The sequence below is a fragment of the Aotus nancymaae genome, unplaced genomic scaffold, assembly GCF_030222135.1.
Source record: "Aotus nancymaae isolate 86718 unplaced genomic scaffold, 86718_ANA_hifiasm-v0.15.2.pri h1tg000041l, whole genome shotgun sequence".
Lineage (NCBI taxonomy): Eukaryota > Metazoa > Chordata > Mammalia > Primates > Aotidae > Aotus > Aotus nancymaae.
The window spans coordinates 42,403,382-42,423,082 of NW_026988455.1; the positions used below are offsets into that span (position 1 = coordinate 42,403,382).

Genomic DNA, 19,701 nt, shown 5'->3' on the forward strand with positions numbered 1-19,701 from the left:
CAAATACGTAACAGGCCTGGGGTACAAAGGGTCTGCCCTCAGAGTTTCAGTCTAGGAAAAAGAGAAGAATGGATGGATGGATAGATGATAGGTAGGTAGACAGTCAGACACACATACATATACAAGCATACAGAAGGTGATTTCATATAGTGATGAAAACTTCAAAAATTAAATAGGGTACTGGAGAGTGACTTGGGGACATGAAGCCTGCTGCAGCTAAAGTAGTCAAGAAAGGCCTTCCTAAAAAGGGGACATTTGATTGGGGACCTTGAGGATGAAGAGGAGCCAAATAGCAATCTGGGAGAAGAAAGTGCTGAACAGAAGGAATAAGTACAAGCATCCCGAATATCGAACAAACTTGTTATGCTGCAGAGCTGAGAATAAGGGAGAATATGATGGAATGTGAAATGAGGCCGCCATAAGGAGTTCGCATTTTTCACTATTTGTAATGGAAGTCATCAGAAAGCTTAAGTATACTATTGTAATAATTTGCTTTGGTTTCTGTTGTCGTTCATTTGTCTCATAAGTCTCTCAATTGAGGTATAATTTATAGCTAAGTTAACAACTCATAAGGGTACAGCTTGACGAGTTTTTACCTATGCGTAAAACCTGGTAATCACCAGCCAAATCTTTAAAGATCCAGGTTTTTGAAGATCATTCCTTGTGCTGCTCAGAGAAGGGGTTGATGGTAGGTAGGCAATGACGATGGCGGGGATACCAGTTAGAGGGCTGCTGCGATCTGCAAGATGTGACGGGGCTTAGAATAGGGCGGCAGCAGTGGAGGTGGTGAGTAGTTGGCTAGGTTGCATTTAGAAACAGAGGTGATAGGACTTGGTGCAGAGGATGTGGGATGTGAAAGAGAAAAATGGAGGAGTCTTCCCAAGTGAGCAGCCTGAGGAACTCAGTATGTTGGCACTGTTTACAGAGATGAAGGAAGACTTCAGAGGTGTGTGGCATACTGGGATTGAATCATTTTATAGCAAACTCTTATATGTGTCTTAGAATTTTACAGCCACCCAAAGAATCAAAATTATTGCTTATATCTGCTCTGGAATACTGCAGCAGAATAATTGCCTAAGCTTAGCTCAATTGGACTTTCATAGCATGCAAGTATTTAAGTAGATATAGGTAGACAAAGCAAGCTACTAATATCAGCCAACAGACCAAGCACTTCCCAACTGGGCTGAAAAAGCAGACAGAAACCAGACCTAACCGTGCTCTCCTTCCTGCCTTATAGATTCTGATGTCAGAGCCAGGGAAGTTGCTGCAGAAAGTGAAGGTGTGGCTGCAGGAGTACTGGAATGTCACGGACCTCATTGCCATCCTTCTGTTCTCTGTCGGAATGATCCTTCGTCTCCAAGACCAGCCCTTCAGGAGTGATGGGAGGGTCATCTACTGCGTGAACATCATTTACTGGTACATCCGTCTCCTAGACATCTTCGGCGTGAACAAGTATTTGGGCCCATATGTAATGATGATTGGAAAAATGGTAAGTAGGATCTTTTGATTCCATGTTGTAAGTTTTCAGAGGAGGAGTGGTGATGATAGATAGGGGGAAATAATACATCTGGGCCTAGTATCAAAGTCTAAATGAGATGGCCCTAGAGACTTATTTTATAACTTCCTTTTGAACGTTTGAGGGTTTGACCATATCTATAGACAAAACTGGAGAATGTATCAGTCACTCATTCATTTACTGAAAAAATGTATAAAGATCATCTATTTTGTGCTGGGTACTGGACTAGGAGTTGAGTGTACAAAAATGTTCTTTCCATGAGATTAAAATTGATGGGAGGGAGGGAGGGATAATTACCATACTATGTGGAAAATGCTGTAATAAAGATGTGTCTAAAGTACAACAGAACCATGGAAAAGATAATATAGATCAGAAAAAGCACACGGAGGTTACATTTTAGCTGGATGTTTGAGGAGGAATGGGTCTCCAGTACAAATTTTTAACAGAGTTTTTTTTAAAGATCCTGTGTTTTTAAATAAAGTTCTAGAAAAATGCCTTACCCTACACAAAGGGAAGAAAAACATAATTTATTTGAGCTGAGCTGAGTTGGGTTGGGTTGAACATTAAGTTCTATCAGGCATCATGTGTTTGTTAACTACTGGAAAGTGATGTCTGTTAAGAACTAACTTCCAGAATTATGCTCCCACTTGTTGAATTCTTGAAGAAAGAATCACAAGTAGCAAGCTAATATGCTTCCCTACAAATGGTGAGGACTTGTTCCAATAGTCCTTGACCACACACCAGCTTCCAGACTTTGTCCACTAGGAGGACAGCATCGATGTGAATCTAGGAGCATGTCAGTAAACGAGCTCCCTCCCAAAACTCACTCGGGGAAGAATCAGAGCCTGAAGCCAGAAAGTGATACTTTTAATCAGTTCTCCCCGTTTTTTAAGCGTATCCCCTACTTTACTTTCACAAAACAGATGTGGAAAAGTTAAATACATCCATCCTACCATGACCAACACCTCTTACCGAAGAGCCTCTTTGCTGGTCAGACACAGTGGCTCATGCCTGTAATCCCAGCACTTTGGAAGGCCGAGCCAGGCAGATCATTTGAGCCCAGGTTTGAGACCACCTTGGGCAACACAGTGAGACCCTGATGCTACAAAAAGTACTGAAAAATTAGCAGGGCGTGGTGACATGAGCCTATGATCCCAGCTACCTGGGAGACGAGGTGGGAGGATCACCTGAGCCCAGAGTTCAAGACAGCAGTAAGGTATTTTTTCTCAAAAAAAGAAAAAGAAAAACCTCTTTGCTAACATCTTTCACTTCACTTCCATTGTATCAGCCATTGAAACCAATAATTAGTCAATAGATGTTCTTTACTTTACTTTATTTTTCGAGACAGTTTTTCACTCCATCACCCAGGGTGGAGTGCAGTCGTGCAACCTCAGCCTCCCGGATTTTAGCAATTCTCCTGCCTCAGCTTCCCAAGCAGCTGGGACTATAGGCACCTGCCACCACAGCTGGCTAATTTTTTGTTTTTATTAGAGACAGGGTTTCACTAGGTTGGCCAGGCTGGTCTCAAACTCCTGACCTCAACTGATTCACACACTTTGACCTCTCAAATTGCTGGGATCATAGGCGTGAGCCACCATGCTTGGCTGATGTTCTTTATTATTACCACTCAAGATTTACTATGTATCATTGCTAATTCAATATTTATAAAACAGCCCTGTCTATGTATGTGTGTATCTCTACTGAAATGAATCTTAACCACAACTTTTCCTACAAAAGTACTGACAAACTCATGCAAAGAGAGAACAAATCTGAATTCAGAATGAATTGGGTATGACACATTGAGCGATTTATTTAAAACCCTTTGAGACTCAATTTACTCATTTATAAAGTAGTAATGTATAATAAATGCATATCTTATAGGGTTATTGTTGTAATGATTATAAATAACACGTACTAAATGACCAGCTATGTCTGTCTCACAGCTGATAGCTGCTGACAAATTATATCTGTTATTTTGTTCAAATGACATTTTTAAATACCGTGAAAATAAGGAAAAATTGGTGAGCATGATTATTATGCTGTATTCCTAACCCTTCTATACAAATGGTATTTATAACAAACACCAGCATTGTTTAGGGCAAATATCACCAAACTCATTCTAGAGAGAAAAAAAAGAAAAAACTTGAATTCATGAGCTTGAGTTACTTACCCAAAAAGGAACCCCAGTTCAATTGGGGATTTTTTTGACTAGGAAAAAAATGTGTATCTTACTCTATTATATCATCTTCTTTGCACTTTAACAATGAATTTGAGATTCTGGTGAAAATTTCTGTCTAAAAGCAGAGAGTCTAGATTTAGAGTCTATGGATAGGGCTTAGGAGGTAGAATCTCTGGACCCTCTCTGCAGTTTATATATAAAAATGTGTGGGTGTGTGAATTTTCTGGACAGAGGGGACAAACTTTCGTGAGATTCTCAAATTTATTTTCAAGTGGACCCAGTGAAAACAAAGAACTATAATAGCTATAAAATTAGGCCACATTTTCTCAACCTTGACACTGCTGATGTTGTGGGCTAGATAATTCCTTATTTTAGGAAGCTGTCCTGTGTACCATAGGATATTTAGCAGTATCCCTGGCCTCTACCTGGTGGATGCCAGTAGCATGCACACATGCACACACACACACACAGTTATGACTACAAAAAAGTCTCCAAACATCTCCACGTGTCCCCCAGGGAATGAAATTGGCGTCTGTTGAGAATTACTGCATTCTGTGATTACATAATCAAATTGGTTGTTTTTCTGATTGTTACCTTATTTTATTTTAACATATAAAATCTGAAAAGACCCAAACTAACTAAATATATTACCCTTTAAAGCCTGGGTAGCATTTATATACTTGAAATAACTAAAGGCACGCTAATGCAGTGAGATTATTTTAAAATCCACATCTATCATCTTAATAATGGCATAATTATCCCAGTTTTGACTAGAATGAAACCTTACTCAGGAATATGCAAGAGGAATGTACTGCATTTTCTGTACCTTTTAACTTATGAATGACTTCATTTATCAGTCAAGAATAAGTAGAAAATGAGTATATTTGGGGACTTTGCTTCTCTTTCAAGGGGCTTTTAAGATAATCAGTTCAATAACTGAGGCACTGATCCAGAAGGTAGATAAAATATGCCTATAGAATTTATCAGCGAGCCAGGTGGACTACCAGGCTGGAATTTAACAAAATGTGCCCAGATGTGTTATACTGAAAGCCTCTCAACATTAGGGAGTCCCCATTCAGCACAAAACAGCCAATTAAGTCCCTGCCCTGTCATCTAGGGACAGACCGCTGATGAGATTCCTGGACACACAATCATTAGGAGTCCATTTTGAAATTGGGTCTTCCCATAATATAATTAACCAGTGCACCAAACACCTCACAGCATGGAAAGCCCACATACCCAGAAAGACTCCGATTACTCTGCTGCAGGCCCAGGATCACTTAACAAAATCCTGACCCCTTTCCTTCTTATTCCACCTCTCAATGGAATTCTCTAAGCCTAGCACTAAGCTCACTTATATAACACAGAATAAAAACAATAATAATAGCTATCATTTGCTGTGTGCCAGATACCATGTCAGACTCGTAATCATCATACCCCCACCCCCACAGGAAAGAGGTGTTCGTATGTGTTTAATAATTGAACAAACAATTGAGAGACTAAGCAACGGACAATGACAGGATCCAAATTTCTGTCTATCTGACTCCACAGCCTGATCGCTTTCCAACTGCAATAATAGTAACACATTAACATTTATGGAGAACTTACCACATTGTTTCACATGCTATCTCATTTAATCTTTACAAAATAAATGTGTTATTTTTATTCCTATTTTACAAATAAAACAAGACTAAGCAGCTTGCCCAAGGCCACCTACCTCTATTTCTTTTTCTCTTCCCTTTTTTTTAATGTTTAGTAAAGACTTTATTTTTGTAACCATTTTTACTCTTTTTGTGTGGATTTTTTTCCATGTAGCTATTTGTACTATGAAAGTCAAGACGAAAACCCAGGTATTCTGACACCAAAGTACATGTGTTTAACCACTATAGTATATGTGTGTGTGTGTGTATATACTGTATTATATATGTACACACTCTCCTCTGTAGAACACAAAGATATTTACAAGATTAGGACAGGATCAGCTCCCTTAATATTGAACCAACTGGACAATTTGGCTTTAAAAGAGGAGGCCAGCCCCAGTTCCCCCCAATAATGCTCTATTTCTGCACTCCACTCCATCAGATTTTGGTATTTGTATGAAAGTTAAGACTTCTTTGAAATATATGAAGCTAAGTGTTTGGGAAGAATTTTTCCTTCCTTTTGATTGTTTTGACCCTTTGGATAGATAACACAATCAATCTGAACAAAAACAACCCTGAGAAATTAAATTAGAACAGTTTCTTTATTTACTGGCTGAGTTTTCTTGGGTCAAACTGGCTTCTAAATCTCATGAGCAGAAATCTTCCTCTCCCAACCCATCTTTTAATCAATATAAACAAACATAACATGAAGGACCCATGTGTGCTTTTTCATTGATAGAACTTTTGTAAATAAATGATGAAAGAATTTTACCAAATAAGAGAAAGAGAGGATGAAAAACAGACCCATGTTTCCTATAAACTGTTTCGACACAGCTGGCTTCCTCACTTTAAAAGAGTTCTGAGACCACTAAACTATAGCAGAAATAACTAACTAGCATACAACTTTACAGACAATTTAAAAATATGAATCAATGTCAGATTTTAAGATATTCCTGTTTGGTTTTGAAGTCATGCCATACTTGTGAGATGAAGTTTGAAGTTGCATTGAAACTTGATTAGACCCCAGTACCCTAAAAGCATACAAGGAAACCTGTAATGTTTGAATTCCAATAACAGACACCATAGAATGCACTCTTTCAAAATAAAATCGTGGCCGAGAGCAGTGACTCACGCCTGTAATCCCAACACTTTGGGAGGCTGAGATGGGTGGATCACAAGGTCAGGAGTTCCATACCAGCCTGGCCAAGATGGTTAAACCCCTTCTCTACTAAAAATATAAAAAAATTAGCTGGGCGTGGTCTTGGGCGCCTGTAATCCCAGCTACTCAGGAGGCTGAGGCAGGAGAATTGCCTGAACCCAGGAGGCGGAGGTTGCGGTGAGCCGAGATCGTGCCATTGCACTCCAGCCTGGGTAATGAGAGCGAAACTCTGTCTCAAAAAAAATAATAATAATAATAATAGTAATAAAAAAGGAATAAAAGATAAAATTATAAAACTAATTTGAAGGCTTCATTATCATTGATAAAAGTAGCATTAGGCATTCTTTGTGGATGGGCATCCCTTCAGGAAGCATGATATCTAAGAGAAAGTCTTTTGTATTTGATGTTTTGATGCAAGCGATAGAAACCAATCTTCAACTACCTTAAGCCTAGAAGGGATATACTGACTTATAGAAGGGCATCATGAAACTGGCTTCAGGGGCTACTGCAAACAGAGATCCAACCACTGTCGGGATTTGCTCTCTTTCGCCTGCAAATCAGCTTCATTCACTCTGATCACTTTCAGACACTCTGAATTCACCCTATTACAGAGACAGAAGGAATTTCTTTCTCCTAGCTTCAGTTAAAAACAAAACAAAACCAAAAAAAGGATTCTGGTTGGCCTGTCTTGGTCATATGCCTGCCTTCTATCACTCTTGCTGCGGCTAGTATCATATTTAACCCAGCCAGACAAACACACCTACCTTGTGGCCTATAAAAGGAGGAAGTAATGGGTTCTGGCTAGGAAAAATTAATCGTTATTGCATCCTCATCTATTTAATATTTTGGGTGATAAAAGGAAAGTCATTTGGCATATAAGAAACAGATCCCAAATAACATACATCATGGAAAGAAACAAGGAAGACAGAGGAACAAGAAATAACATTATATTAGAGAGCAGCCTGGAGGATTTTATAAACATGTCAGTTACGGGTATGAGTCATTAGGGTGCACGATTCTAATGCCTAAGAAAGCACCGTCCATAGCCAATGGGATGCCCTGCAGGAGAAGTATACGCACAGCAGTTCTCTGTGAGAGACTGGTTGGCGGTAGAATACCATGCAGTAGAGTGGGGCCATAAGATAAGACATAATATAATGGATATTTGGTTTATCCTGGCTTTGTTTATAAGCATTTTTTTTTAGCTTTCCAATTATTCATTAGCCTTTCAGAACTTAGGAAATTTACAGCATTGCAATCATTCTTGGAATAGTTCAACTATCCCAATTCCAATTTCTCTAAGAAGAAAGAGACTCAGAGAGGACACTTGCCTCCCCCAGGAGCAGAGAAAAAGTTAGTACTGGATTCACATAGAGGCCTAAGCTTCCATTTATGACTCCCATGCCTGGCCTTGACTCGGTCCCACAGACAGCAATGAAAAATGAACAGGCATCATTTGTGTGTGTACTTTTTTTTTTGAGTTACTGATAGAATTCTGTGGACACTGGCCTCAATAGAACAAGCATCTTCTTATCTGGACACAACGCCCTATCTAAACATCCCTTATCAGCAGCCTAGAAAGCAGACCTCCTCCAAAGGTTCCCATCATTGTCAGCATTTATAAGAACACTCAATCATATAGGTTTTCTGTTGTTTCTCCCTCTGCTTCCTCACCCTTCCAGATGATAGACATGATGTACTTTGTCATCATTATGCTGGTGGTGCTGATGAGCTTTGGGGTCGCCAGGCAAGCCATTCTTTTTCCCAATGAGGAACCATCGTGGAAACTGGCCAAGAACATCTTCTACATGCCCTATTGGATGATTTATGGGGAAGTGTTTGCGGACCAGATAGACCGTAAGCAAGTTTATGATTCTCATACACCAAAGTCAGGTATTTAAATTCAATTCAGGTGTGTCTTTTCCAAGTTCATTTTGTTTGTTCTCAATAAATGGCTCAAGATAGAGGACCGATTCCTAGCCATCTTGGAGGAAAAACAAAATTACAGAAGATGAATGTACAATTTTAGAAAAGTAGTTCTTGGGTGTTTCTTTAGTTATGTCATGTTCCGTGACATGAATCGACATCTGGTATAACCAAATTTGATCAAAAAACGAACCACTTAAAAAGATCTAAATTACTTTATGATTCAAAATCCCAAGACCATGTGTTGAATATTTTCGTATCAGTAATATTTTATGTCACTAACTCCCCATCTCTACCCTAGCCATCAGCCCCAGCCTTTAGAAAATAAATTTCTTCACTTGGACTTCAGAACAAATAAACAATGCTCAGTTTCACCATCAGAACTGAAGAGTAAGGGCAAACATCTGCATGGTATTTTTCTTGCACTGGAAACTAATCTCCAACTCTCTTTCCCACTGTCTTAAATTATGTGCTATTGAGACTCATAGGAAGCTAGTATTCATTGCCTGGAAGTATGGAAAATGCCTTAGGTCATAAACTGAGTTTCTTGCTATTAATGCCAAAGAAAAAAGAGTATCTATATTATGAAACGATTCAGTGTGGGGAGTGAACGCCAGCAGGCCCCCAAGGTTTCATGCCCTAATAGATGCTGATTCTCTGTAATAAACACTCCTTTTGTATGGAGTTTGAAGATAGTTGTATCCTAGGAGTCTGTTCCAGGATTTGATTTGGATCAAATGTCAGGACACACCAGGCATTGGGAAATTTTTTGGGAAGAAAGCATCATTAAAGAAACATCTTTCAGTGTGGAGGAGTTGAATCCCAGGAGCAATGATTTCTCATTTCCCCTGAGGAGTTTAGTTCTGGAAATAACATCCCTCCAACATTGTTGCATTAACATTTTTCAGACATTTTTTGCTGACAGGCCAGCCATCTGAGCCCTGGACTGTGGACATGGATTAGGGTTATATAACCAGGTAGTAGAGCTTGTTAAGAGCAGGAGCAGAGACTAGTTAGCATCTCCCCTCCCACTGCCCATCCCAGGTAGGACTGAGACCAGGAAAATAGGAACAAGGTACCAAAGAGTGTGAGTCCTCCAGACCTGTGAAGAGGATGTGTACCCTGGCAACAGAACACACCGGTATGTCATTTATTCTTCCACGATGGATTCTGAACAAATACACTTCCCGTCTCAAAATGTGTTATCTGAGGCAAGCAAGACTTTTGGAACACCTAATTGGAACAAATACTTGTTTCATGAGACTTAGCCAGCTCACTGAGGAAGAATTTTAACTCCAACTCCTGGTTGTAATATCTTTGGCTGACAATGTGCAGCCTTCACCAAGACAGCTTGCCAGGGACTGGGGAAAATCCTTTTGAGAGCCTGCTTTCAAACAGTCCCTAAAGGCAAAACAACACTTTTAAGAAACCCACCTATGATCATTCTACTAAGAGATTAAATGTGCTATTTCCCCCAAGAAATTGTTTTTCCTCTTAGTTATATTATTTTGCCTTTTTTAGTTTTCCTTTCTGCTTCAAAATGAGATTGAGCACCCAGGGGTGTTTTGACAATGCCACATTTGGGGATGGGAGAAGGAGGGAGGTGTAGGTGTGCTTTATAAATGGGATTCTGTCTGTCCCTCTACAAGTGGCCATTTATTGATGTTGTACTATGAACCCAGCCTAGTGCAACAAACACCACCATCTGGCTGAATAAGAGGATTTATTATTGTTATTTTAAAAGAAGGGCTGATTGTAGTTTAGAACTCAAAAACCCCCTGGAGACAGAGAAGATGTGTTTTGAGTGAAATATGAAAATAGATTTCCCACACTGTTAATTAGATCTGTGGAGCTCTATGTGTGTGAGAATAAATTTCAACTCTAAATCCCAATGTGTAACTGACCCAGCCTTGGATAGATGCAGCCTTCACGATGCCCTTCCCCAACCACTTACCTTCCTTTTTGATGTTCTGAAATTGCTACAATGGTAGCCACTGTTCTAAGCTAAATCAGCCAGTTTTCTGTGCAGTGCTAGCGAGTATTTGTCCTTTCTCAAATGGATATAGAAGGCTGCCCCCAAATCTGTCATGACATTTGGCTAAGGTCACTGAACATCCCTGTCCTCCAAATGCTTTGATATTCATGTTATGGCACTGGATGGCCCAGTGAGGACTGGATGACTGCCCTGCCTGGTCACTCAGAACGGCCCTGGAGACCCAGTACCGAGCTGTTTGAGAAAGGTACGAATCTATGCTGCACTGCGGTGTTTTGCCTCTTTTCCGTGTCATGCCCAGGTTGGTTTGTGAAGCATGTTTTCAGGCTGATCGGATCTCTTACCTGCCTGGACCCCCAGCCCTGCCCAGGGTCTGCCAGTCCCATCCTGTGGATGTACCCCGTGCGGGCCTTCTGAAGTGCTACTCATCCAAACACACCCTCGCAGAGTGACTCATTTCTAACGGAATGCGCGTGCTCCATAGCTAACTCTTTGTTTTTTTACTTCAGAATTGCTGAGCCCATTCCATGTTTGGGAAACCATTCTTTCTTCATTGGGTTAGATGTATATGGATGTACGATGGGGCCCTTGGGGTCAATCATATACCTCAGAAGAGAGGGCAGCTTTGATGCCCTCACTTCTGGGAGACAATGTTACCTTACTACAGATTTTTGATATGCCTTCCACCTTTTGTTCTGTTATTTGTTCTAAACACAGAAAACAAAGATCGATAAGATCAATAAAGCCTAAGATACTAGAATGCAACTTGTAAGGTTACTTTCCAAATGTGCTTAAAACTAAACCAAAAGGAAAAAGATGGAGTCGCTGTAAAGTCACAAAATAAATTAGGTGCTTGTCACCTCTAAGCCATGTTGGACTAAACACAACTGATAGTTCCACCTTAACCTAAGTTCTCTGTGGAGGCTGAAATGTTTGCTTTGGGGTTGGAAGCAGGGAAGAGTGAGAGAATATGATTGGAAGCAGAAGATACGGAACCTGGGGAAGGGACAGTGACTGTCTGCCCTACCTGGAAACTTTGCCTACCGCCCTGATTTAATTCGTGGGAATGGAACTTGGTATTGTGTGGTTGGTTCCTATCTGGTTTGTTTAGTTTCTTTCAAATAGCCCAAAATTGTCCTCACGTGTTTGCTATGTAGAATCCTAGCTCTCCAAGACCCAACCTAAGGGCTGCCAGGAAGCGACTTGGGCTCTGGGTTATTAAATGCATGGCTACCAAATGTGACACCCTTTCGGGCAGTCTTATTAGTGTGACCCATGTGGCATGGCCTCTGAGAGCTGCTCAGGATCCCACTGGAACTTGAGGGGAAAAGCCACTTAGAGGAGAGGAGCAGCAGAATACACTTCCAGCCCAGCAGCATTTCACGCCAAAGCTGGAGCGAAGCGAAAATTAGATGGACTTTCGCCAGCTTAGAAATCTGGTTCTGCGTTCTGGTGTGTGAGGTGCCTAGAAGTACACCTTTCTTGGCAGGGAAAGTGGGGGATCTCTGGCTTTCTCCAGCCCCTGAACGGATGCGACTTTCATTTACTTACAGGGCATCCATGTGTTGCCGGCTGTATGTTCAGATTCCCCAGGCTGTACCAGGGCAGGAGGAAGATGAATCATGCTCTTGAATGCATTAAGTCAGGGCCTAAATTTAGTCCTCCTTTCTGCTTCTCTGAGTAATTTTACAAGTTTAGATAGTAATGTGAAAGCAGACTGTCCAAAACTTACTTTCTACCATGACAACTTAATATTATCTAGCCCTTTCCATTCACTTCAAATTATCCAATCTACTTAAAGCCTGGGTTGTTGTTTTTTTCCTACTGCCTAGGGCTTTTCCATCTGAAATTAATAGGTAGTTTGGGGTAGGAAGGTTTCTGTTTTCTTTTTGCTTTATTTATGTATGTATATATTTAGTACAAAGGTTTGCTATAAAAAAAAAACCCTTGCTTTTTTGTATCCATGTTGTCTCTGTGATGTTGACTGAATTTAGTGTTTTTGTCATGTGTGTGCATGTAAAGCTAAAACACACTGAATTATTTTTCTGCCTCAAATTAATTGTTCCTCACTTCCCTTGTGGAAATCAGGACAGCTCAAGGAGTCAGTGTCTAAAATACCCCTGCTTATGGTGCAGCTTAGAGCAGTATGAACCAAGGAGATGGCTATTGCTATGCATTGCGATCATGAAACTCCGGTTCTCAAGACTCAGAGCTGTGCATCTGTTTAGTATTCTAGACTGACCTTCTCTAATGGATTCAGAGCACACTGATGCCTAACAGCTATAGTGTGGGGAGTGTTGCTTGACCAAAGAAAGTATTTTGGAAAAGAAAAACTTGAGCCAGTGCCAACTTTTGGGAAAGGGAGAATTGTTTTGTTGGGGTTTGTTTTCACAAATTGCTAAGGAAGCAAGCCAACATGAGGCGCCATCCTCATTTTCTGTCCCTGAAAGTCAGCTCCCGTTACAGAGAATACCCACCTGACTTGTTTACTAATGCAAACTGAGGCTTAATGGATTTACAAATAACAGAGCTATCGGCAGACAGACCTTTGTGATGATTCTGGACACTGTTTTGATCAACACTTGTTCTATTGTCATAACATTTAATTAGCATTTTCTCACAGGTTAGACTCCACTTTGAATTCTCTCCTCAGTCAATGAATATTTATTTTGTTTCTCCTATGAACTGGAAACCAGAGCACAGAGATGCATGTGACAGAGGCATTGTCTTCAAGGAGCTTACCGTCAAGGAAAGGCAAACTGACATCGACAATCCATGTGTAGAGGTAGAGCCAAAGAAGGTAGTTGGTTCCAACTCAGGTGGGAGATGAGGCCTTGCAGAGACAGGGAGGGTTGAGCTGAGCCCTGAAATACTGATGATTCAGGCAGATGAGAGCAGGAGGTGTAAGGACAGAAGCATGGCCTTCCAAACTGTGACTTAGTATGAGAAGTTCCAGGAGCAGTAGATAGTTTAGTATAGCTGATGGTAGAGTAAGAGGCAAGAGACAGGAAGTAGGACAGAAGGGTCTGAGGAGAGAGACAGGGTACAGATCCCGGAGGACTTACACTCCATGCTCAGGATAGTATCATGATCAAGATATATGTTTTAATCAGAGCTCCCAAGGAAAACTGTGGAGAGTCCATAGGAGGGATTGAGGTGGGAGGTAAGAGGTGAGAGGAAATTTCTAATGCAGCAGTAGCTGGAATGGGGGAAAACAGGCAGGATGAGATTTTAGGAAGGTACAATCAAAGAACCTGGAAAGAAATCAGATGGTGCAGAGGGTGACAGTGGGAAAAGTGGATGAGAATTTAAAACAGGAGCTGCAGATTACTCCAAGATTTCTGGCTTAGTCTGAAGGATGATGGCATTCACTGAGATAGAGAATCTGGGACAAGGAACTATGAGGGTATGGGGATTTTTTCCATTGGGATTAAACTGAGTTTGAGGTTTTTATGGGCATTCCAGGAAAACTATGAAAATGGGTATTTTGCACACACAACGCTGGAGCTCAGTAGGAGCTGGACGAGATAGATAGAGATTTAGGGATCAACTATATAACCGCCATGATGGGTGAGCTTACCAGAGGGCACAAGTAGAGAGAGAAGAGAAGTCCAGAGTGGAATACTGAGTGGTCAGCATTGTCAAATGCAAGAGAAAAGTCCAACTAGCTGAATATTTACAGAAGTCTGTTCAGTTAGTCCTTCAGGAAGTCACTGGCGACCTTTGCCAGAGCATTTTTATTTCAGTGGCAAGTGCAAAAACCAGTTACAGTGATGCAAGAGAAAATGAGCAGCAGGACAAATCATTTACTAGGGAAGAGGGAAAGAAGTGCTGTATACATACAAGCGGGGCAGGAGGGGCAGAGAAAGTACAATGCAGTAGAGCTCTGAGAAGAGTGATGTCTTATAATCACCACTAGGAAAACGGCAGATGTCACTGACTTGGTACATTTCACAGGACTGCTCTGGGCCTCTATTTGCATAGATAGGTTGTGTGTTTTCCCTGTCAAGACTCTGCACGCCAGATATAATACAGGAAAGACAAATGGCTGGATTAATCCAAGATTAAGGCTTTGCTGTGCCCACATGGCAGAGAGAACAGGGACTAGGGTTATTTAAGATGCTTGTAAAGGTTCTTGAAGTTATACATTGTGAGGTCTAAGATGGAGGGAAAAGAAAGTAAAGGTAAAAGTTTGGTGAAAGCCCCAGAGTAAAAAGGAATGATCAATGGACTAGATTTCTAGCCTGAGAAGCAATTGCATTGACTAAAGATCCTGAAGGCTATAATGATATGATGTGTGGCCAAGGAATGGTAGATTTGTGTTCAGAATTAAGAGGTGAAGCAGTTTAGAATAATGATAAGGTCCAGGGGTAGCTATGAGGATGGGGTCTAGAACATGCCGGAGTTGAGGTCAAGTATCTTGAAGCTGGATTCGTCTGTGTTTATCAATACAGATATTGAAGTTGTTAGTAATAATGACAGGAGGAAATATGAACAGGAAGACTTTGATCAGGACGACCTGAAACTCAAAAAAGAAAGGGCTTTTTGCACAAGAGTGAAAATCAGTGGTTTGGAAAAGGCAAAGAGTATCAGTAGAAATGCAGACATTACCTCTGGGAACCACAATGTAGAAAAATGTGCAACTTCTACTTGAAAAGGTTACAAAGAGGTGTCTTCCTTCAAGATGGATTTTAATTAAAGCAAGAAAATGGGGAAGTGGACTCATAAAAATATGAGAAAGGAGGCCAAGTGCAGTGGCTCATGCATTTCAGGAGACTGAGGCAGGAGGATCATTTCAGGTCAGGAGTTCAAGGCTACAGTAAGCTGTGATTGTACCACTGCACTCCAGCCTGGGCAACAGAGCAAGACTCTGTTTTTAAAATACAGGAAAGCAGGAGAGTTTGTATTCTGTGATAATGGGGTTCCAGAAGACTCAGGAGAAAAGAAGAAAAAGGAAACAGCAATGAGGGTTCAGGGGACAGAAAGCCAAGCATCACAGGAGGACAGTAGCCCAGAGGAAGATGGGTGGCTGGAGAAGCTTGCGTAGGAATAGAGGATGATAGAAAGAAGTATGGGGGGAGTAAGTTAGCCAGAGTTAAAGACTGGAACTCTAGTAGTATAACAGGTCAGATGAAGATAATGATATCTAGCCCTAAAAGGATGGAACTGGAGACTTTATATAATGGAGAAGAGTAACTAGATCCTGAAGAGGAACCTCCCCAAATGGCTAGAAAATTCTCCAGCTCAAAGGAGGCTCTCCTTTTGAAATTGCTCATGGCCTGTGATGCTAGAGAAGCATTGATATTCGTCACCTTTCACAAAGGTAAACTCTTGATACAACCTTGGAATATTCCACTTTTCTTTAACCTTTTCCAGATTTGCTAATACCTTGCCTATAATTAAATTTAGTGCTTGTCCCATCATCACCATTTTCAGCGTCTCTTGTAATTCTGCCTTTAACAAAGCACTTTTGTTTCACCCTATCCATGTTTGCATCACCTCAAAGACCATGCTTTTTCTATTCTACCATGAATACCCCAAGTAAGTCCTAGGCAACCCAGCTACTCCCAACAGAACTCCACGAACACCATGTAGCCCACAAAGCATGCACAAGCTAGCATCCACTCCCATACACTCTCATGTTTATGTGCAGACTCACATTTCTCTTTTCTTTCCTCCAGCCCTGCTTCTGCCAAGACATTTTAATCTATTCCCCAAATCCTTCTTTCTGTTGCCCCTTCTGAAAACACTCTAAGGTCCCTGAGAGCTTGTACATTTGGACCACAAGAGCAGCCAGAGAAACTCAAGGGCCATTTCTGGATTCTGTGCTGCAACCTTCCATTCCCTGGGATGGGGGGTACTGAGCCAGTACCTGCTTGAAATCTATGAAGAGAAGTGAGTACTTCTAAATACTACTCCACCACTCTAATTTAACCACCTTGTAAGTAAAAACAGGACACCCAAAATAAAAATGAACCCATAGGCTCCATGTATCCTAGATAAAACCCACATGTTTCAAAGGAAAGATTATACATATATATATATATGAAGTAATTGTAATTTGGTGTCATCGTAAGTCATCTCATAGTGTGGCTGCAGGGATCTTTTAGACTCCCAGAATGGCGGTAAGCCTGGCAGACTCTTCAGAACAGCTCTGTATGGTGGAATCTACTGTGGTGGTACTCATCTAGCTCTATGTTGCCCAATACCATAGCTGCTTGTCACATACGGCTACTGAGTGCTTGAAATGTTGCTAGTATAAATGAGAAACTAAATTTTTAATTTTCTTTTTTTTTTTTTGTCTTTTTGGTTTTTTTCCTTTTTGTGGAGAATGGAGTCTCGCTATATTGCCCAGGCAGGTCTCGAACTCCTGGGCTCAAGCTATCCTCCCGCCTCTGCCTCCCTAAGAGCTGGGGTTACAGGCGTGAGCCACAGCGCCCGGCCAATTTTATTTCTTTTTAATTAACTGAGGTTTTGATTTCAATAGCCGCATGCTGCTAGTGGCTACTGAATTAGATAGCTCCTTTCTAGAATATGAAAATCCTTTGGAATGCCAGCTCTGTGACAGCAGGGACCACATCTTCCTTGTTCACTGCAGTGTCTCCAGCACCTTAAACTGTGTCTCACACAATGTAGGTGCTCAGGAAATGGTGCATGAATTAAGCTTCTTAAAGCAGAGGATAGAGAGTGATGTTGTTATCTGCTTTAAACAATCAATCAAGCAAACAAAAAGATTTCAGGGACCACATATAAAGAAACTAGAAAAGCCGAAGTGTCCGAAATGTCAGTGAAGGTAATGAAAAGGAGCTATATGTGTTATAAAGGAATTTAAAATTTGGATTAAATTAAATGTAGTGATTATGGATTCATGACAAACACACATAGGCACAGGGTAGAGGTGGGGAGGAGTGGGAAAGGAAAGGGGAATCAAAGGGGATTCTAGAGTTAAGTTCCTGAAATTAGCTAGCTAACTTTGTATTCAAGAAGAAAATTCCAGCTGGGTTCAAGAAATATCTATTGAAAAAGTCATGATTATAGTATTTGTGCAGAGATTAGGCAGCTATAAGGAAGGGAGAGAGGAAAAGAAGAAAAGAAAGGAAGAAGATAAGGAAAGAAAGGAGGGAGGGAGGGAGAGAAGGAGGAAGGGAGGAGGGACCACCTGCTGGCCTTTGGTTGTTGAGGGCAGCAGAGGAAGGAAGAGTGAGAGCTGTGTAAGCCCAGTAACAGGACCAGTTGAGGCCCATGCAGAGAGCCTGGCCAGCTCTGAGCCTCACCACACTGGCCATGGTTGCCATACATCCTGTAACTATGGCCTTTCCAAAGGCTCAGTGTTCTGACCAAAGGCAACAAAGCAGATGGTTGATTTCCACTCAAAGCAGAGCAGAGTATACCCCTTCTGAATAATGTGGCAAGATTTTAATTGATCTGTATTAACAGCAAGCAACAAATAGATTGATCTCTACACAGGTTAACTGTTAGCAGATGATCCCAGCAAGGCCCACACATTAGCTGTTTTCCCTCAAATGTGACAGAGTCCAAATAAGCCTGCAACCTCAATACGTAAGGGAAAGGAAGATGCACAAGATCCTTTGTGAGATACTGTCCAGTGAAGCAAGTCGCTTCCTGTGGCTAGATTTCAGACCACGTCTGTCAAGCGATGTTTGACTGAATGGCTTGGCTTTCAGTCAAATATTTGATATCTAGAACATCAGCCCTAAGGTTCAAGATGAGTACTTTCTTGGAAGGAAGACCCCAGTAACTTCAGGTCAAATGCAGGATGTTGAGTCTTTATCTTAGTGACACACTCAATTCAAGAAGATGACACCCACTGGTGAGTTAAGGATAGAGGGGGCTATTTCTTGACCCAGGCAGTGGTTACGTGGGTTTTCATTTTACATTAGACATGTATGTTTTATGGACTCTTCTGTGTATATATCTCATAATCAAATTCAAAAAGGAATAAAGGAGACATCCTGCTGTAATATTTTCCAGATTCTAGTTTGAATGGGTTCATTCATTCAGTGACATTTACTAAGCACTTCAAGTGCCAGGCTCTGTGCCATAAGATGGGAGTTAAAAAGACATACTTTATTGCCTCGGTTTTGAAGGAAGTTACTAAAGAGATTGACAGCTAAACACATCATTACAAATCAGTGTGATATATATTTTCATAGAGGTGATATGTAAGGATTTAGCTCAAAGGAAAGAACATAGTTTTGCAGTAGGAAGAGGGGGTAGAGAAAAATAAGGGAAGGCCAGATGCACGCTGATAGTGTCTCCTGGAGGTAACAGTTAAGCTGGATCACAAAGGATATTAAGGGTTTTTCAGACAGATAATGACAGGGCATTCTAAACAGAGGGACCGTTATGTACAAAGCCAGAGGCAGGACAGAGCATGCCTGATATGGGCAGGGCACATGGGGGCCAGAGAGAATGGAGACATGAGGTGTCCTCCCTGGGCCAGCCCGGAAATAGCCTCTGGGTTAGTTCCATGTACAAGGTGCTCCCAAGCCCCCTATACCTACCCTGGGTTAACGTGGACACTACATTGTCTTTGTCTGATTTCTTGTGTGTATCCCTCATTGGATTCTATGCATTGTGGGGGTTGGGAGCCAGGTCTATATCCATCTTTTCTACCATTACTTGAGTGAACAAATGGAGAACAGGTTAGTAAGGAAGCTCGCTATAAAGGGCTTTATATGTCAGGCTACTGGAGTTGGATCTTGTGGGAAATTTGCAGCTCACCTTGTGTGGAGCCCCTTGTTAAGTATAGCTGCAGTTTATGGAATTCACAGGTGTCACTGAAGAGCGGAGAATATGCAACCATAATGCTCATTTCAGGGACATTAGATGAGCCATAGAAAAGCCCTTGGCTCCAAAACATCTTCTACAAGAGGAGTAACAAGCTTCTAAGAGTCAAAACATCCCCTGAACAGGTTAAACCTGCTGACTCTTCTCTTAATGTGAAGTATGTGAATCTTTCCTCTCAACCCCCAAAATAGCTGAAATCAGCATTGAGGGAGAGAGTGTTGAAGTGGCGAGCAGGTGACGTGGAAGTTGATAGCTCAGCATGCATGAGGTGGACCCTGAGCAGTCAGAAGCCAGCATGAGGCAACTGAGTGTCTGGAGGGCAAGGAAAGTGAGACGGGGTGTGGGAAGGCTTCACAAAGACACGTGGTGGCGAAACGGTTTTGCCTATGTTGCAATTTTGCCAAGGGTCCTGGCAGATGCCCAGTTTGCCTCCCAACCCTGTCTTCTATGCTTCCTGTGGTAAACTGCTGATGCCTG

General features: G+C 41.4%; 1 protein-coding gene across 18 annotated transcripts in view; it reads left to right on the top strand.

The window, feature by feature from the left end:
• The window catches only part of TRPM3 (transient receptor potential cation channel subfamily M member 3), a 605,449-nt gene that overhangs the window by 534,747 nt on the left and 51,001 nt on the right, over positions 1 to 19,701 (top strand). For all 18 annotated transcript variants that reach the window (XM_064361657.1, XM_064361664.1, XM_064361658.1 and 15 more), the window contains 2 exons: positions 1,238 to 1,489; positions 8,177 to 8,351. In XM_064361657.1, coding sequence (XP_064217727.1) covers positions 1,238 to 1,489; positions 8,177 to 8,351 — 427 coding nt within the window. The remainder of the gene's footprint in view (positions 1 to 1,237; positions 1,490 to 8,176; positions 8,352 to 19,701) is intronic.